Source organism: Hippocampus guttulatus, chromosome 5, assembly GCF_054856545.1.
Source record: "Hippocampus guttulatus isolate MCC_2025c chromosome 5, RoL_Hgut_1.0, whole genome shotgun sequence".
Classification (NCBI taxonomy): Eukaryota; Metazoa; Chordata; class Actinopteri; order Syngnathiformes; family Syngnathidae; genus Hippocampus; species Hippocampus guttulatus.
In genome coordinates, this window is record NC_141265.1 from 3,539,066 (window position 1) to 3,557,107 (window position 18,042).

General features: G+C 41.2%; 1 protein-coding gene across 1 annotated transcript; it reads right to left on the reverse strand.

Moving 5' to 3' along the window:
- Window positions 1-273: 273 nt before the first annotated feature.
- On the reverse strand, window positions 274-17,334 carry ift81 (intraflagellar transport 81 homolog). Its single transcript, XM_086112244.1, has 18 exons — window positions 17,092-17,334; window positions 16,889-16,992; window positions 16,616-16,796; window positions 16,171-16,260; window positions 15,930-15,995; window positions 15,511-15,621; window positions 13,705-13,789; window positions 13,345-13,508; window positions 13,165-13,260; window positions 12,291-12,437; window positions 9,337-9,486; window positions 7,413-7,541; window positions 6,641-6,730; window positions 5,958-6,044; window positions 5,684-5,755; window positions 1,473-1,558; window positions 1,163-1,208; window positions 274-1,049 (listed from the first exon to the last, which is right to left on the reverse strand). The coding sequence occupies exons 1-18, from the start codon at window positions 17,233-17,235 to the stop codon at window positions 867-869; spliced, it is 2,031 nt and encodes a 676-aa protein (XP_085968370.1). The 5' UTR covers window positions 17,236-17,334; the 3' UTR covers window positions 274-866.
- Between the last annotated feature and the right edge of the window lie 708 nt (window positions 17,335-18,042).

Here is an 18,042-nt window from a genome sequence, read left to right on the forward strand (position 1 = left end):
CACAAGAGCCCGATACGCTGACTGTCATCAGCAGATTAGAAAAAGATACCGTGCAACCTCACTCAAGACATTACGTGGAACATGAAGCATAAGAAAAACGAGGACCTGAACCTTGTCCAGCAAGTACTTTAAAATGATAGATGATAGGTGTAGATGTCAGTGTGGATGGGTGTTTCACTCTATGAGCTACGACTAATGATCATTCTAAGGTGTATATCAGCCCTCGTCCAATGTCAGCTGGGATAGCCTGGATGGATAAATGAAAACAATATATTGGGTTTTGATCATTTTAACTGCAAAACCATTATAACAGTTGCTCATTACAAAAGTTCAAATATAACATTTTTATATTATTCTTGCACATTGTGTGTAATATTTATTAAAATGTATAAAATGGGGGGGGATAAACATGACCTTGCCAAAACATTCAGTAAAACAAACAAAAAAACTACATAGTGTAACATACATTCTCTATATCTTGAAAAACAATAGTTCGACAAACAAGAATAACATGTGAATTGGACACATAGCAACAGTTATCTCCAAAATTGGTGAGAAACACAGTCCAAGGTCAGGTTATTCTTGCTAAAAATAGTTGACCATGGCCACCGGTACTCCACTTTGTGTGCTGTTATCGCAGGACACTTGGATCGAAAGTACATTAAAGGATAAGCATGTGTCAAAAAGTCTGGTGGGTCACACAGAGTTTAAACACTGAAAATCTCAAAACGATGTCATAAAACGGATCGCTGTGCACCTCATGTAAGAAAACTCATAATGCATTTTCATAAAGCAATTTAAATAAATAATAGCACAGTGGGGTTTAAAAATAAGTAAGTCTACATGCACCAAAATCATGTTAGCCCTCACAGCACCAACCTATCCTCTCCTCCTTCTTGGATGACCTGACCGACAGATGCCTCATTCTGCACTCTTATGAAGCACTGTCTCTTGCATTCCATCAGCTGCTCCAAGTCTTGCCACATCTTCATCTGCTCCATGTTAGCACTGTGGCTCTCCCTCACCAGCTTCTGTTTCTCACGTAACCTCTGTAGTCGATGTGGAAAAAGAATAAAATGGCATATTCATCTTTTCAAACATCTCACCTCATGTATCAATAGAACATCATTTTACCAAGAGATTCACTGAGTAAATGGCTCACCTTGCCAAGTAGCTCCTGCTCTGCAATGTTCTTCATGTACACTTCCCTACAAACAAGGGCACATTTCACATACAGGCCATAGCAAATTCAAGAGAACTCACCCACTGTTTTCAGTGCGGTTTCTCATATATCCTTAATCCATATTTTGGTTCCATTATGTGTGGTAAGAAATTTCTGATGCCTCTTTATGTGGCACGAAATAACGATGGGGGCAGCAGCTCAACTGACTGTGATGTAAGAGGGGCTTCCAGAGGGTATAAAAGGTTATTCATCTTGCAAGCAGCTGGTTGGCCTGACTCAATGGGCTCACCTGATGGCTTTTTTCTTCTCCTGGACATCAGAGGACACGTAGGCCTTCATCTCCTCAGCCGCCCGCTGTATTTGCATCTCAATGACCTGTGCAAGTCAGAGTTGGGAGCCTCATGTTTACAGGCGGGACGTAGTTGAAGGGACGGGTAGGCACACACTTCATGAATCTGTCCCCTCTGACACCCTCACATAGCCATTAAAACAATGGAATACATTTTTAACATGTTACAACATGGTTTTCCGAGCAAGCCTCGAAGGCGTCATAAATGTTGCACAGCCGTCTGGTCACGTTTAGTATATTTGCAAAAAATAAAAAAATAAAAAAATCAGCTAACTAGTTTGTAAAAGCTAAAAAAAAAAAAAAAGTGCATACATTTTCCCAAAAGAGCAATTTACGTTGATTAAAATTGTTGCATGTTGATAATGTAATCAATAGGTGACAAATTAAGATGTAACTAACGATAAGGCATGGGGGTCCAGCTCCGAGCCTTGATGGCTAAAATCCTGCCTGTTTTTGATATTTCCCTCCTTCAACACACCTGATTCAACTGATCAGCTCATCAGCAAGCTATGTAAGAGTTTGATGATGCTCCTGATCATTTGAATCGGGTGTGTGGCTGGGGGGAAACATCTAAAACATGCATGTTTTAGACGCAGGATAGTGGCCCTCGAGGACCGGAGTTTGACACCAGCGATAAAGAGATAATGTGAAGTGATTCGGCCAATTATTGACCGAAAACCACCTACAGATATTATTGGACTAAAGCCCTATCCAGCCCTGTGTGGAAAAAGTACTTGACCCCTCAGCCTATTACAGTGGTTGGGCCACTCTCAGAAGCAACAACTGAAATCAAGTATTTTCCACAACCAGCAATGAGTCTTTCATATCGACGGTCAAAATGCAAATCTTCTTGTCTGATCAAGGTGTCAAATTCACACCCAAAGAGTAAGCCCTGCCAGTTTGTCTTTAGCCACAGGTGCATCTAGGCAACTGGCGGGTAAACAATCTCTTGGGTAGAAGCATCTGTGGATAAATACAAACTGTGGCAAGGTTGACTTTCTGGACCTGGATTTGACCCCTCTGTCAGACAGGAGTAGTTGTCTTTTGGCCCTCAATATTTCAGTGGAGATATTATTGGTCCACTCTTTCTTGCAGAATTGCTTTAAATCAGCAAAACGGGAGGACGGGAGGATTTTGAAGCATGGACTGACTTTTTAAAGTCCATGCCACAGCATTTCAATCAGATTCTAGTCCAGACTTTGACACGGTCATACATAAAACCTTCATTATATGTTTTTGAAACCATTAAGAAGTTGACTTGCTAATGTGTTTTGGATTGTAGCCCTGCTACAGAATCTAAGTGTGTTTCAGCTTGAGGGCACAAATCAATAGCCGAACAACCTCGCTCAAGATTTTCCGGAAAAGAGCAGAATTCATAGTTACATCAATCATAGCAAGTCGTCCAGGTCCTGAATTAGGAGAGCAGTCCAAGAAAATCACACTACCATGATGCCCGATTGTAGGTATGATGATCTTTTTCAGAACTGCTGTGCTACGTCTGCTGTAATGAGATACGGACCTTCCAAAAAGTTCAACTTTTGTTTGGCAGTGCATAGAATATTCTCCCAAAAGTCTTGGGACTTATTCAGGTGCCCCCCCCATCTCCCCACCCAAAAGACAAGTCTTTGTGCATTTTTGGCAGAACTCTTTTTTTTTTTTTTTTGCAGTTTTAGTGCCGAGTTGTTTTTAGATGTTGTCCTGACTTTCATTGTTTGATGAGTCGGTGCGGTGCTAGTGGAGTAATTTCTGTAAGTCAGCCACTCGTGAGAGGACCCACTCAATGAGTGGATAACCACTTCCCAAAGCTTTAGGAATCGTTTTTTAACCCTTTCCAGATTGATAGAGATCAATGGCAATTTCTCATTTCTCTGTTCTGGAATTTCTTTGAATCGTGGCATTTTTGTTGAAGCTTGTTGTGATTTTTTTGGTCAACTTCATTTTGCCAGGCAGGTTCTCTTCATGTTACTTCTTGATTAAACAGGTTTAGTAGAAATCTGGTCTGGGTGTGGCAAGCGAAAATGAACTGAACTTTCTTGAAACTTTGATTCATCACAGTAATTCACAATTTAACGGGGTGGGGGGGGGTGCTTTTTTCACACAGGGCCAGGTAGCTTTGAATTTTTTTTTCCTTTAATAAATAAAAATCACAATTTAAAAACAGCCTTGTGCTTTTACCTGGGTTATCCTTGTCTGATATTTGCATTTGTTTGATAATCTTAAACATTAAAGTAGGGAAAATGACCTTTTCACTGCACTCTATGTTTAAAGGTAAAAACTATAATGCGTGAGGTTACTACTGCTGACTTTTTTTTCCCATTTGTGGGTAAACAAGAGTGTGAATTATCACTGAAGCTATGGCTAATACAGCAGTACTGTATTGTTACCTACAGTATGTTTGCTTTGATACCAACAGCAAACCCACTCCTCAGAATCTGCTCAAAATTTGGGTTTACGGCTTTGCACAGGTGTCAAATTCAAGTCGAGAAAGTAAAAATCATGCCACAGTTTGTCTCTAGCCACAGGTACTTCTACGCAAATGGCAAGTAAACGACATCCAACTGCTGGTTCAGTAGCAGCACCTCTGGCTATAGCCAAATTGTGGCAAGGTTTTTACTTTCTGGACCTGGATTTGACACCTCTGCAGTTTTACACATATTTTTTCATGCTACAATATAAAGAACCGAAGTGCTTTGTTCATAAGGCCTATCTATAAAAAGGAATCAAAGTTGTGAGTATATAACATATGTTTTGAAATGCATAGTAACTAAATAGCCTTTTTTGATGTTCACATTTTCTTGTTCTTATTATATTTCAATACATTAAATATTCACAATGAGGGATAAGAGCACATCGATGATGGTGTAGTGGTGCATTGGCCTGACTTTGGTGCAGGCAGTGGGTTCCCACTCAATGACGACGTGTCTGTCCCTATGTGCCCTGTGACTAACTAGTGACCAGTCCAGGGTGTAGTCCGCCCTTCACCAGTAGTCCACTACAACATTCGTGTCAAAATTAAGGCCCGGGGGCAAGATCTGGCCCGTCACGTCCTTTTATGTGGCCCGCGAAAGCACATCAAACATGTCAACTTCCATAATGCTTGCTAAAATCTGTATCAAAATCTCAAATTCTCATGTGTCATAAATGAGATGTTGTAAGCATTTTCTTGTTACCAAACCCATCATTACGGTAACTTCAACAATAATTGAATAAACCGTTATTCTTGACTTCTTTATATGGTTTCGCAGTCATAACAGCCCTCCAAGGGAAACAGTCTCTACAAGGTGGCCCGCGACAAAAATGAGTTTGACACCCGTGCGGTAGATAAGCTTCAACTCAGCTGCTACCCTGAAAAGGTAATGTGGTATGGAAAAAGGATGGGCGGATAAAAACACGTGTTTACATTAAAGCTCAGAACACTTTTTTTGGACAGACTATGTACTACTACGATTTGCATTTTTGACGTACATTTATTCTAAACTGTATATTTGGGAATGATTAATCCTACTCATGTTTTAGGGTTTTGGCAGGCTTGAGAGGACTTCCAAATACTTCAGCGGCACTCATAAGTGCAGGAATGACTAGATTAGTGTTTGATTCAAAACATGTCAGAAAATAAGCCAAAAATGTGGATCAGTTTTCCTAAACCCGAGCTGATGTCCATGAATGTCCTCTTTTGCCGAAAACACAAATACAATTTGTCATTCATGGGGGTCTGATGAAATTGGAACGTATAAACAGCTGAGATGCTGCAATTAGATGATTTGGACTTTTTAAAATAACATGAAAAATGAAGAACAATGTTATCCTGAACTTTTGTGTTCATTATTGCCATCGGACATTTAATTATGCACCGTATGCCTGCTTATGTTTTTCCGTCATAATGTTTTAAGTCAACCGTTGCTTGACAGTTTGGTTATTTAGTTCTTTTGGCAACTATGGAGTGGAGCAGTTCAATGCAAAAAATCATAATTTGCTGATAACAGCCGGTTTGCTGTGAACCACTTCGCTATGCCTTTGCCAAGTGGGGTCACTGAGAGGGGCAGACGTCGTAGAAAAAGACATCAAATGTCCTGCGGCAAGAATTGTTCATGTGTACATTTGCTATTTGACTCGGTTTCAGCCTTATGTGGCTGCCTGCTCCTTATTCTTGCCTCAGACTTGCAGTTGATGGAATGATATCTGTTTTCCTCCTGTGCTGTCTCCTCTCTCAATGCTTTCACCTCCTGTGAAGAACCGAAACATTATTTGCAATACTCTGTAAGACAAATCGGGAATTTCACTCAAACAGAAAGAAAATATTGATTAAACAATTACAAACTATTATGTAGTATATCACATCCAGCAAAGAAACACGAGTATGAGGTCTGAACAAAGAAAAAACGAAAACGCCTCTACTTTTACGACATAGTAGAACAGAAACTATACCTGTTCCAATCTAGATCTGTTGCTCTCCAGACCAGCAGCGCAACTTTCGTACTGGGATTTCTTTTCTTCATACTCCTGATTTAACACCTGGTATGATATTGGAGCAGGAGGTCAATATTGCACCCACAAAAGAAAGATCGCTTTTCTGTACCAATTCATAGCGAGACACCAATTTCAACACTGTGCAGTAATAGCAACACTCGAAACACAAGAGTCACTTTGAGCAATTTAACCAACAAAGGCCTCTTACAAAATCTATTTTTGGCCTTCGGTTGCAGCGTTTCATGGGTGAACCTTAGCCACTGAAGAGGAAGATGGAACACATGTAGGAAAATTTAATCCTCCGCCTTTAGCGCAGCAATGTGGGGGGCATTCCCATCAAGCATTTTATTTCTGGAGCATGTAAATGATTGTTAAAATACTCTGTCGTGATAATAGACGATACACAAGTCCAACAGAAATCAGTTGTACATTAATAAATTCAGCTATTTGATTTCAAATTTTGAATGCATTTATGCTGTATTGTACCTAGTTTACGGTACTTATAAGTCAAGTTGCATGCAATATTTTTCATTTTAAAGAGATTCTACAATCGTGGGGGGGGGTTTGTTTTGAAAAGGTCTCAATCAAAACACAAATGAAGAATCATATCATACAGTTCCATTATAAACGGTTATGCTCACCTGACACTGCTGCCTCAGTGACCTCAGCTCTTTGATAATGGGAGCAAGAGCTGACTTCTTCTCCACTATCACTGAATTCAACTGCTTCACCTTATGAAAACAGAGACAGTCACAATGACAATTGTTTTCCCTCTTCTTTCAATACATTTTATAGATAGTAAATAAATAGCTTATAGGCTCCAGCATGGCCACGACCCCGATAAGGATAGCGGTTTGGATAATGGATAGATATTAATCACAATTACAGTCAAACCGTGGTCAAAAGCAAAGAGTAATTTTTGTAAATGCTATATTTACATGTATGCACGATGCAAACATGAATATCATAGAAAAATGTGGCAGTAAACTTAAAGGAAACATTCCACCAGAAATGCGTGAAGCTTTTATCTTTTACATTTATATACGAGTGGATTTTTTTTTTTCCATATTAGAAATATCATTTGTCTAACTTAATTTAAATATCAAGAGACACACCTGGCTTTTGAGACTCATGTTACGGTGAACATGCAATTACAATATGATGAATCAAAAATAAAATAGCAACCTCTCAACAAATGGATCACTGATTTGGCCTGATTGAACTGATTAAGACATACGATCCATGCGTCATCAATAAACTCACATTTTCGGCAGGCAGACACACACACACACACACACCACAAATGTACTGTGTAGTATTAATTAAAAGATCAACATCTTTCGTCATCACTACATTAGAATTATAAAAACTGATAGCAGATATCCCGATGATGCCATGATCGACTAATGTTACCATTTCAGACATGTCATCGAGAGTGCGGCCCTTCTTTTCATCGAGCTCGCTTTTGATGGCTGACACTCTCTCTAATTCCTCCTGAGTATTGCTGTAGCCAGAGATACCCTTCTCAGCTTCCACAGTTTGCTTCAAAAACACAAGGGAGAGAAATGTGCCAAGTTAATGACAAAACAAGGCAGCAAAAGCAGAAACTGCAGAATTTACTATTGCGCTATCTATCTTAACTATGAAATGGCATGATTTTCTTTATTCCATTATTATTCAGAATCGATATTACCTGAGAATAAGCGTTGAGGGCAGCAGAAAAAACACATGGATAGTGCACAGACCTCATGGATTTAAATATAACATTCAACCTCGATAAAATGAATGGAGAAGTCATTTTTTTCCAGACGTGCTCCTTGTTGGGGGTGAAAAAAATCCCCCTGAAGGGCACAGGTGTCAAACTCAAGACCTGCCACATCACAGATTGTATGTGGCCTGCAAAGGTAAATCATGTGAACCCCATTTCACGACCACTGCTAAAATATACCAACATTTTAAATTGGCCAAGCCTTGGTGGAGGTCTGCTTTCCAATGAATGAAATTACACATTTTCCATTGTTTTTCCTTCAGTCGCCTACTGCATTTTGCAAATGTTAGTCGATATGTGCACAGTTTAACATAGGTTTAAAAAGTAATTGTACAGGAGGCATGAAAACATCAAAGTTGACGGAGGTAATAAATGGGTCTCTGGAATACCTGGCCGCTGATCAAATGTGAAATTAAATAAGAGTAAAACCTCAGTTCTCATGATTAATATGTCACAAAAAGACTGACTAAGACCAAATTGTACCAAAACGGAAACAATATTTTTCCAAACATTTTTTTTGCACACGAAATATCCTGACACCTCATGTCCCATATTTGAAACAGGGTTTTGGTCACCATGGACAATTTGGGACAGCACTGAAAGTAAAATGAAGTTTGATCTGATGGAATAAGAAGCGTTGGTGGAAGAGGGAAACAAACATGACTAAATCGATGTGTCCTATAATTTTCAGGAAGCAGTGACTACATAAAAGGCCTGCTTTCTTTGATTTAACTCGCTGAATGCCTGGTGGCAATTGGATGTGCTGGTATGTGCCTATGTTGCGCAACATTGCGTCGAAAACTAGGCACAGTCTTCTCTAAATACGACGCCGGGAGAGGCGAGCACCAATTGTCATACGCTGAGATGACACAGACGCACAGAAACACGGAGTGGAAAGTTAGTAGATCAGCGTCCACATCCGCTTGCATGCGCCCATTTTTGCACATGCAAATCTGAAGCAAATCAGGCCCAATGTCGCCTTTAAGGAAAGAAAAGTGTCCTTCTGTAGAGTAAGAGAGCTACGAACTCGTCACATACAAAAGGATGAGAATGAAAACTGTCTGCGTAACAACTGCCCCTGAGAGATGCAGAAAGAGCAGGGGCAGCAGATGCAGCTGTCAAAAATAGCCGCGCTGCATGGCTTCTTTCAGACAGCCTATCAACAAGTCAGGCGCTGGGACCACAAAGAGGTGTGAAGCAATTTCCAGGAAGCTTCCAGCACGCCAGTGTTAACGTGGCCAGTGTGAATGGGGAGATCAAATGCAAACGCAGCAGCCAATGTGAAGCACAGGGGGTAGGTACAGTTTGGTGTTGAATGCCTTGCTCATGGGCAATTGGGCTATTGTGGCAAGGGAAAGAGCAGTTCCTGCACTGGCCCATTCACATTTTCCCCAATGCCTTTCCCCTAAGGCTGTGTGCCAAACTGGCTACTAATTAGAAGCAAAATAGGCTGTCGGAGGACAACAGCCCTAGTTGACGTTCATGTGCAATGCTATGCGAGAAATGATGGAAGTCGTGAAAACATGTCGCTTGGGCTTTCCTTCTCCTCGAGAGATCATTTGTAGTTACCAGTTTCTCTTGGACAGCCTCATGCCTTTGCTTGAGAATCTCCTCCGTCCGTTGTAGAACTCCATACTCGGCCTTCAGCTCTGCGATTTCTTGACGTTTCTTCTTGTATACTGTACCCTTGCTTCGCAGTTTCACCACCAAACGTTTCAGCTATGTGAGAACAAAAGACAATTCAGGTCAACGTTGGGGTCACATTGTGTTTTGATTTTGATTGATATACAGGTACATCAACAAAATATTTTTCTGTGAATCAATCTTTTTGTTGGAAATTATTCAAGAAAGTCTCAAAATTGGTTACAAAGTTTTGAAATATGTTCAAAAGTTCATTTGATTGTATTTTTCTCCATTATCCCCGTGCCCGATTTGATCACACAACTCTTGACTACAGGTACACAAAATAGTTGTAGAATTCTAAAGGATCCTGCTAACTTCTCGCGTAACGTTTGCGTTTCAGTGCCTCGGTAAAGGTCGGGAGAGGAAAGGCTTTCAGACGGAGGGGGGGGGGGGCTCGTGCCCTGATCTGGCATGGTCACTCGATCTGTTCAGCCAAGCTACGTCCAGCAAATAGCTCCATCTGGCAGAATCTCCCCTGCAAGTGGATGTGGGGCTGGGCCCCACCCCGAGTGTCGGTCTGTCTGCCTACTGGGACACAGTGAGGCTCCTCCACAATGAAGAGCAGCTATAAATGAACAAGGACACGGGAGAACAGTCCCAGAAAACACAGAATGTGCTTCATGTCCTTTGGGGACCCGAGAAGCTTCATGTAAGAGAGTGGGTGGAGGGACGGTTCAAAGAGTATATTCTGTGTGTATTTTAGGACATCAAGGGCAGTCGTGGCTGACAGAGGACTTAACAGGGCAGAATCATACTCCATAGTGTTTGTTCTTAACAGTATGTTCCCGAAAGGAATCCTGTTACCAAACAAGCAGCTCACACATGCTCACTCTAAAATAAGGTATACAAACGTACAGAAGTGCATATATGAGCCACGAAGCAGCAACACAGAGAGCAGGCCGTGTTCCAAACACAAAATGCTGATCACCTCTTAACTACACCACTATATTTAAGCAGTGTGATGTGCTCAGTTGATAAACTTTACAGGTTATCGTCTATCCAGCGCTGACCAGATGCAGTCGCCTCGCTACAGTTGATGGGTGGCAGGTGTTGACGCAACCGGCAGAATGGAAAAATACCGCTGATAAAGTGATCATCTCCACTGTGGCCGGTGGGCCCAACTATGGAGGAGGCTGCTAAGCAGCGCTGGACAAAACTGTCCAGCGGACCAAAGGGCCCTCTTTGTTACTACAACTGATTGCTTATCAACACTTTAGACATAAAAGGAAGAAGGTTACAAAGGACTCGTGCATACTTGAAAATGAGGACACTAGCCAATTAGTGCATGTTTATATTTTCCCCCGATGCTGTGCATGCGTAACTGAATTTTTCCTCTCTGGGAGTAAAAGAAATGATAATAATAATAGAATATTACGTAGTTCATTTTGTCACAAAGACATTTTCTCCACTGGATTGTTCAACTCATTGCTTTCTGAGACGAATAGAGGATAAATCTACTGGGAGTCATTTACAGTGACATTGTCAGAAGCAAAAGACAGGAGCTGTTTTCCTCCTAATTCCAAAGCATCCGATTTGTTCCGATATGAGTGACGTAATGTGTCCGAAAATGCAAAAATGCATCCGTAGTTGAGGGCAAGGTGAGGTGTCTGTGAACTGATGCCCGGTGCTACGTTTAAATGTTTGTGAAGCGCATTTAATCACAGAAAATAATAACATAAAAATCATCATCTTCTGCCACAGTAGCAGGTTGGAGAGGTCAAGAATCACACGAGTGTATGTGTACAATCAAAAAGTACTGACAGCATCTTCTCAGCCAGGACTGCAGGCAAGGATTTGGGGGGGGGGATTGACCCACACACACAAAATGAAAATTCTATTTTCTTGGAGCCCCCGTTTGTCACGGACCCTGAGAACAGCCTTCACTTTTCTTCTCCTTACTACTCTCCTGCTTACAGCACACAGAGAAGATCAGGAAATAGTCGTTGCAATTTTAGACTCATCAAACAGGCAGTGACATTGTCCGCTACATTTTGGCTGCAGCACCGTTTTCATCTGTCGGTGGCTCTCTGGTAATAAACAACGTTAAAAATAGAGTTGATAGATCTGTCAAAGCTGTCACGGAGTAAAACCCCGTTATCTTGGGCTCAATAAAAGCCAGTTCCCTTAACCAAGGTACCGCTGTGATTGGGGTCCACTTGCTGACCACCGTACCATGATGGGTGGGTGTGTGTGGTGGGGTGGGGGGTATGGGCGAAATGCTGAGAACAATTTGGCTTTACATTGTGGCTGTGTCAAATTATGCCGTACCTTCCTTTCAGTAAGCTTACAGAATGAATAGACAAAAGACAGAGATTCCGTCCTCAGATTTTAGTTTCCCTGTCCATAATCCAGGAGTACTCACCAAGAGGACATCCCGGCGTGTTTGGAAGTCACTTGTCGTGCGCTTAAATGAGGACAAATTTTATAGGCTTCCAAGTCTATTTAAAGTGTTCAGTTGATTTAAGTGAATAGCATAAAAGATTTAGGGAAAGGGTGACTTCCAGGCATTTTGGACAGTCCAAGTTTATTGTGCTGGTTCTTCTCAGTTGGATTCTATTAATAGATGGGGGGGGGGGGGGGGTGAGTACTGTTAAGACAGTGAGGTATCCATGTTTGGATTGGACCAGAAATAGCATTTGGTGTTTTCTGTGGTCGAATATACACAAGTACGTTAAAATGAGTGATGTTATCAGAATACTTTATCTTGGCCACTGCTTATGCAAGCAACTCTTCTCAAGTTTGTCCATTAAAAAGTCCCACAACATTAGAATTATTATTCATATTTCTAAGTAAACGAGTGGACTAATTTGTGGCTGCTGGATACACATGCAGAAGTGTACCTCGTCACCCCGGACGATCTCTTCCCCGTTGGAGGCCAGTGCCTGGCTGGCCCTATGTTTCAGCTCTCGCTCTGCAGCTGCTAACTCCTCCCTCGCTTCCTGCAGCTCTTCGGCTTTTGCTTCCTTCTTACGGATGATAATGGAGGCCTGCCAGAGTCAGATTACAATGGACATCAAAGCAAATGCGCATCTTTTGAGGGAATCTTTAAAACAAGAGAAATGACACCTGGTCATCGTTAAATGGTTCAGGGATTTTCTCTGAATCTTAATTTTTTTATGTAAGCTAAAATGTTTTGGAGAAAACGGTTTCACACTTTTAAACAAGTCATGCATGACTGTGCCCCAGTGCATAAACTGAAGCCCTTTGGATATGGTTGGCGTGGAGGAACTTGAGATCGCAAACTTCAACAGAGATTGTGAGCCAGGTCCTGTAGTTCAAGTGAGTGACAAAAATCGGACCTCACAAATGTTATTCTGCATGCAAGGGGTAAAAAACAGACAAACCTCATAAGCTTATTCCATACAGTGCATATTAAATGAAAGGAAACATGCAGTATTTGGCATTCATTATATGGGCAAAGACCAACTAGAAAGGACCGGGGCTGAACCTGGAAGGTTTTGGGCTACACTGAAGTTAAACTGCACGTTTAAATGAATATACAACCCTAAGACATGAAGACTGCAGCTTCAAAACTGGCATTCACATATTTGGCATTACACATTAACTCATTCAGTCCCAGCCAATTCTGAAAAGACGCTTAAAAACGTCTTTGGGAGTGAATGAGTTACGAGTCTAGCCAACCAGAATCAGTACAATCATAATACAAAAAAGTCAAAAGATACCAGAAAGCAAATCAAATCACAAACCAATCACCTGCTGCCTGTACAGGGTGAGTTTGTCATCTATAGGGTCGCTTCTCATCATCTTCTTCTCAATCAGCTGATTTATCTGAGAGTCAACCTCTTTAATCTGCAAAAACCAAAAAGTAACTTCAAAAAGAAATTATGCAGAGGTAAGAGAATACAGACTTCACAATGGCATCCGGCGCTTGACCTTTTGACCCAGCTCGAGGAGATCACCGTGACCCATGGCGGGCTCGGATGCCACTTTCTGAAGGTACTGAACCGTACCCCTGAGCACCTCCAACTCTTTGGGGAGTTTCTCAGAGACCATGTACGAGTTGATCTTGATCTCCTCTTCGAGCCTTTTCATTAAGTCTGGGGAAGACATTGATTAATACATTTGGAAAATGATTGCATTTCAAACAGAAAATGTCTAAAATTGACAAGTAGCGACTCCCTTGGCACCGCACTCACACAACAAATATTGAGATGATTAGAAGAAACAGAACAAGACATTTCGACACCGGATCGTCTTAATAGCAAAATCTATGAAGCAGAGAGCAAAACTTACTATCTGGACTGGCATCAGCTGCAGCCTGTCGCATGTCTTTTAACTGTTGCTGCAACCTCTGCAGTCTCTGCTCTGCCTGAAACAGCTAAACACAAGTGGCTCATTATTAGTACCGGCGAATGACGAAATTACACAAGCAAACTCTTATACAAAGTTTGTTATAAAGTACCCTTCCTGTGTGATTTAAATAATGTGTGCTCCAGGTTCAAGCACAAACAAATGAAGTAAAACCCTTTAAATTGGTTTTGGCCACGCCTCTTGATATGAGTGTGAAAGGAGTCACAATCCCAATTAGTATAAGCATGGGTCGCATCTTACAGTGGTTATGTTAAAACAAAGGCTGCTTGATTATAAAATCAAACAAATTGACGCTGTGGACAGAATTCCGATATGTTTCACTGGCTAGATCCTGTGCTTCAGTATAGTACATCCAGGCTAGATCTTATGCTTCAGTACATCCCCTTGCCTTCGAATATAGGACATTAATATGAATACAGTAAAGGCATTTAGGCTACTTGTTGGATCAATACTACTCATAGGAAGATACCAATCCCTCCATGTCAATATGTTCTTTTAAAGTGAGTGCCTGTGAAATGATTTTAATGAAGCAGTTTTGAAACCATACTAAGAAAAAGAAAAAAAAAATTAGGAAAGTTTAGGTAAGGCTACATGCTGCTCTAGACTTTATATCGAAAATATTGACAACACGCCTGCCCAACTCTACAACTGTTTAAAAGTTGTAGAGTTGTGCATAATAGTCAACTCTATGTTTGATGCCGCCTTTATGTCTCCTTTAGTCATTTTAGACTCATTACTAACAAACATTCTAGTTGTAGGATTATATGTACTCTTCAGACCACCCATTGGCCACAAAATGAAGCACACCTATCCATCCATTTTCGAATCGGTTTATCCTCACAAGGGTCGCGGGGCGTGCTGGAGCCTATCTCAGCTGTCTTCGGGCAGTGGGTGGGGGGCACCCCGAACTGATTGCCAGCTAATTGCAGGGCACACATAGACGAACAACCATCTGCGCTCACAGTCACACCTTGGGACAATTTAGAATTTATGTTTTTGGAATGATGATGAACCAGAGTATCGGGAGAAAACCCACGCAGGCATGGGGAGAACATGCAAACTGCACACGCAAGAAGGCTGAAATCAAACCCTGCACCTCTGCACTGTGAGGTGGATGTACTAACCAGAAGACACTGCCGCGATTAACCACAGTGACATCTTAAAAAATAAAATAAAAAATCGGCCTTTCCAAAGTTTTGACACTCTATTTAACACGAACACACTTCTGAAACTTTAACATTACGTTTTCTATTGTGTTTGAGTTTGCGCACTTACAAAACGTCACCATAATATCGAGGAGCATATGACAATTGAATAATTTTGTTTCAAGACAAAAAGAAAAAAGGTTGAAATGCCGTTTCATTGGACTGTGACAACTCGTATCAAACAACATGAGGGGCAACGTATTGTACCGGTAATCACCAACCTCTTCTCTCAGGATGTAGTGCAGTACATCACTGCAACCTACAACCACGATACAATAAACATTACATGTATGTTTTTGTTTGGAAATGAATACCTCTCTGACAGCATTCTTTTTGTAAATATGTTTTTCTGTTACAACAAAAATGAAGTGTGACGTGAGTGTTCGCTGTTATAATGTAATTACATTTATTGTGTACAAATTACACGAAAAATAAAGCAAATGCAGAAGATCACTCCATTAATTGATGCATGATTTAAAGGTGACAACTCGATGATGAAAACACAGCACTGAGAAAGTTTTACTTGGTTTTTTTGTTCTTGCTTCTGGTGTGCCAAATGCTCTTCTCTCTTCTTCTCAATTCTCAATTGTCTGGCCTGCTCCAGCATCTGTTGATGGTTGGACACTGCCTCCACCTAGTGGAGGGACAAGTTCACACGGTTATGAAATGCATGCATGAAATCGAGGTGGATCGCGCCTTCCATATATAACCGTGCAACGCAGACAGAGTCAGTTTTCACCTTTTGGAACGACTTGGGTGTCTGATCAACAGCCCATTACTTTGCTGGCTTGTCAAAACAACTTAACAAGCTGTCGCATCCACCTTAAGTCGACTAAAGAAGCTGCTAATATACAACAAGGGTTGTGTTTTCATTCCTCTGTGAATCCCAAAACCCTCGGAGCATTACAAGAACAAACCCCCCCGAGGGGGGAGTTGACTCACCCTCTTCTTCAACCTTTCCACACGTTTAATTAGTGGACCTTTCTCCTCCTCCATTGCACTAATGTCCTGTTGCAAAACAACACAAATAATGTTTTTAAAAAGTTCAACTAGGATAGTGTTATTTTCATAAAGCTAAAATCTGATTTATTTCCCAAATAGCTTATATTGAAAATAAGGTTATAATACAATTTATATTCACAGATTAAATTGGATTTCAAATATATACTGTATATATATTTACCCTTCTGATTTCTGCTGTGGAAAACCCTGATGTCCTGAGCTGCTCACATTCCTTATGATTGGTCTTAAATCCTTCCACCAGCTCTTCATACTAGGAAAGTACATGTAATGTTTGCATTAGCTCATTTGTTCTTGATTGAATCACTGAACTCATACATAAGTGAAGTGAGCTTTATCCATCCATCCACTCATTTTCAACATCGCTTTTACTGAACAGATCGCGGATGTTGCTGGAGTGGAGCCTATGCCACCTGACTTTGGGCGGAAGGGAGACTACACCCTGAACGGGGCGTCGGTCTCTGGGCACATGTAGAGCCAAACAACCATTCACACCCACATCCAAATCATCACTGAGTGGGAAGCGATCCCACGCTGCCCGCTCACAAGTCAGTCGAGTGTACTAATACACCTTCGGCGACTCTGAAGTGAGTTAAGTGTATGAAAACCTGGTGATATGTCTCACTGATGACGTCATCCGCCAGGAACTCTGCAGGAACATCAATTTTAACAAGAAAACGAGCCAAGTAAGCTCGTTTCTTTAGCTCTGGGACCCTCTGCAGAAGCCAGTGCAGGATGGGATGGACAGTGGGTTTGCTCCCAACCACAAGACCTTGCCTGAAGCTGCTCCTGAGGTGAAACACTGAGTCAGAAAATTCCCCACACAGACACAAGAGTGCTTCAATATCAGTTGTTTGCTTTCACCGTAAACAACAACCTACAGCTCAGACTGGTTGCCAGGTGGTTTGTATTTCAGCATTCCAAGAAGAGCACACATTCTCTTCGCAGTTTGTTCAGGCATTTCCTCGCGAATATCAATAGCTTGCTGAAAATAAGATTGATTTATTAATTGCAAACTGGCAGAGCATGACAAAAGTTTTCGCAGTCGAACATCAAGTTGGCTAACAAACGGTATGTGGCTTACCTTTGGGTCTACTTCAGCTAAAACGTCATTTAGAATCTGAAGCAGCTGCATCGGTTCAAGGGAGTCAAACGTGATTAGATTAAAGTTTTTCTTAAACGGATCTTTGTTCAGTTGTTCAACAATAAATTTTAGTTGCTCGCTCATTTTCCCTAGATTCTTAGGTGGTTTATATAATCACTCGAAATCTCTCCACGATTTATGGCTCAGAATTGGGCTAACCTGGGCTAGCATATAACGTCAGCCCGTGCGTCCGCCTCGAAAGACTAATGGTGCATTTAAAGATCGTAAATGCGTGGGAACTTCTAACTTTATGCTTCCTCGGCTACCTTAGCTGAATGAATTCATCCCTTTTGTCCTGACTGACCTCTTTCATGAATAACGCCGTCCGTTAAAAGTACACTGTCCTTCCTTTAGAACGTGTTTCTGCATTCCAAAACACGGGCTCCTCATCTGTTCCTCTGACACATTAATAAAATCGTTAAAATTAGCATAAAACATAACAAGTGCTATGGAAATTATATACCTCTACAGTATAGAAAATGGCACATGCTGTACAGTATTCACAAAATCAGATACGCAAGCGAATAGGCGCTTATGACCTTTTCCAACTCGTGGTTTCAAATAATGCCGATTTTCAAATGAAACAGGAATGCATCACTATCTATTCGCTTCGGTGCAGTTACCGTGGTTACCTGAAACGAGTTCCGGGTCGATGGCCAACCGGATAGGAGCTTCAAAATAATAAATACAACAAAAAAGAAAAACAACAACTCTCAATTCATAACAAACATACATTCCGTACATATATTATAGAACAGCTAACTAACATTTCTGCTTATGTTAACCTCGTCGAACGGTAGTCCTTGAACACTCGTGCTGGGTCCGTCTGAACTTTTGAACCGTCAGGTGGCGATGTTGAAGATTTTTTTCCCCCTACAAACCATCTTTACA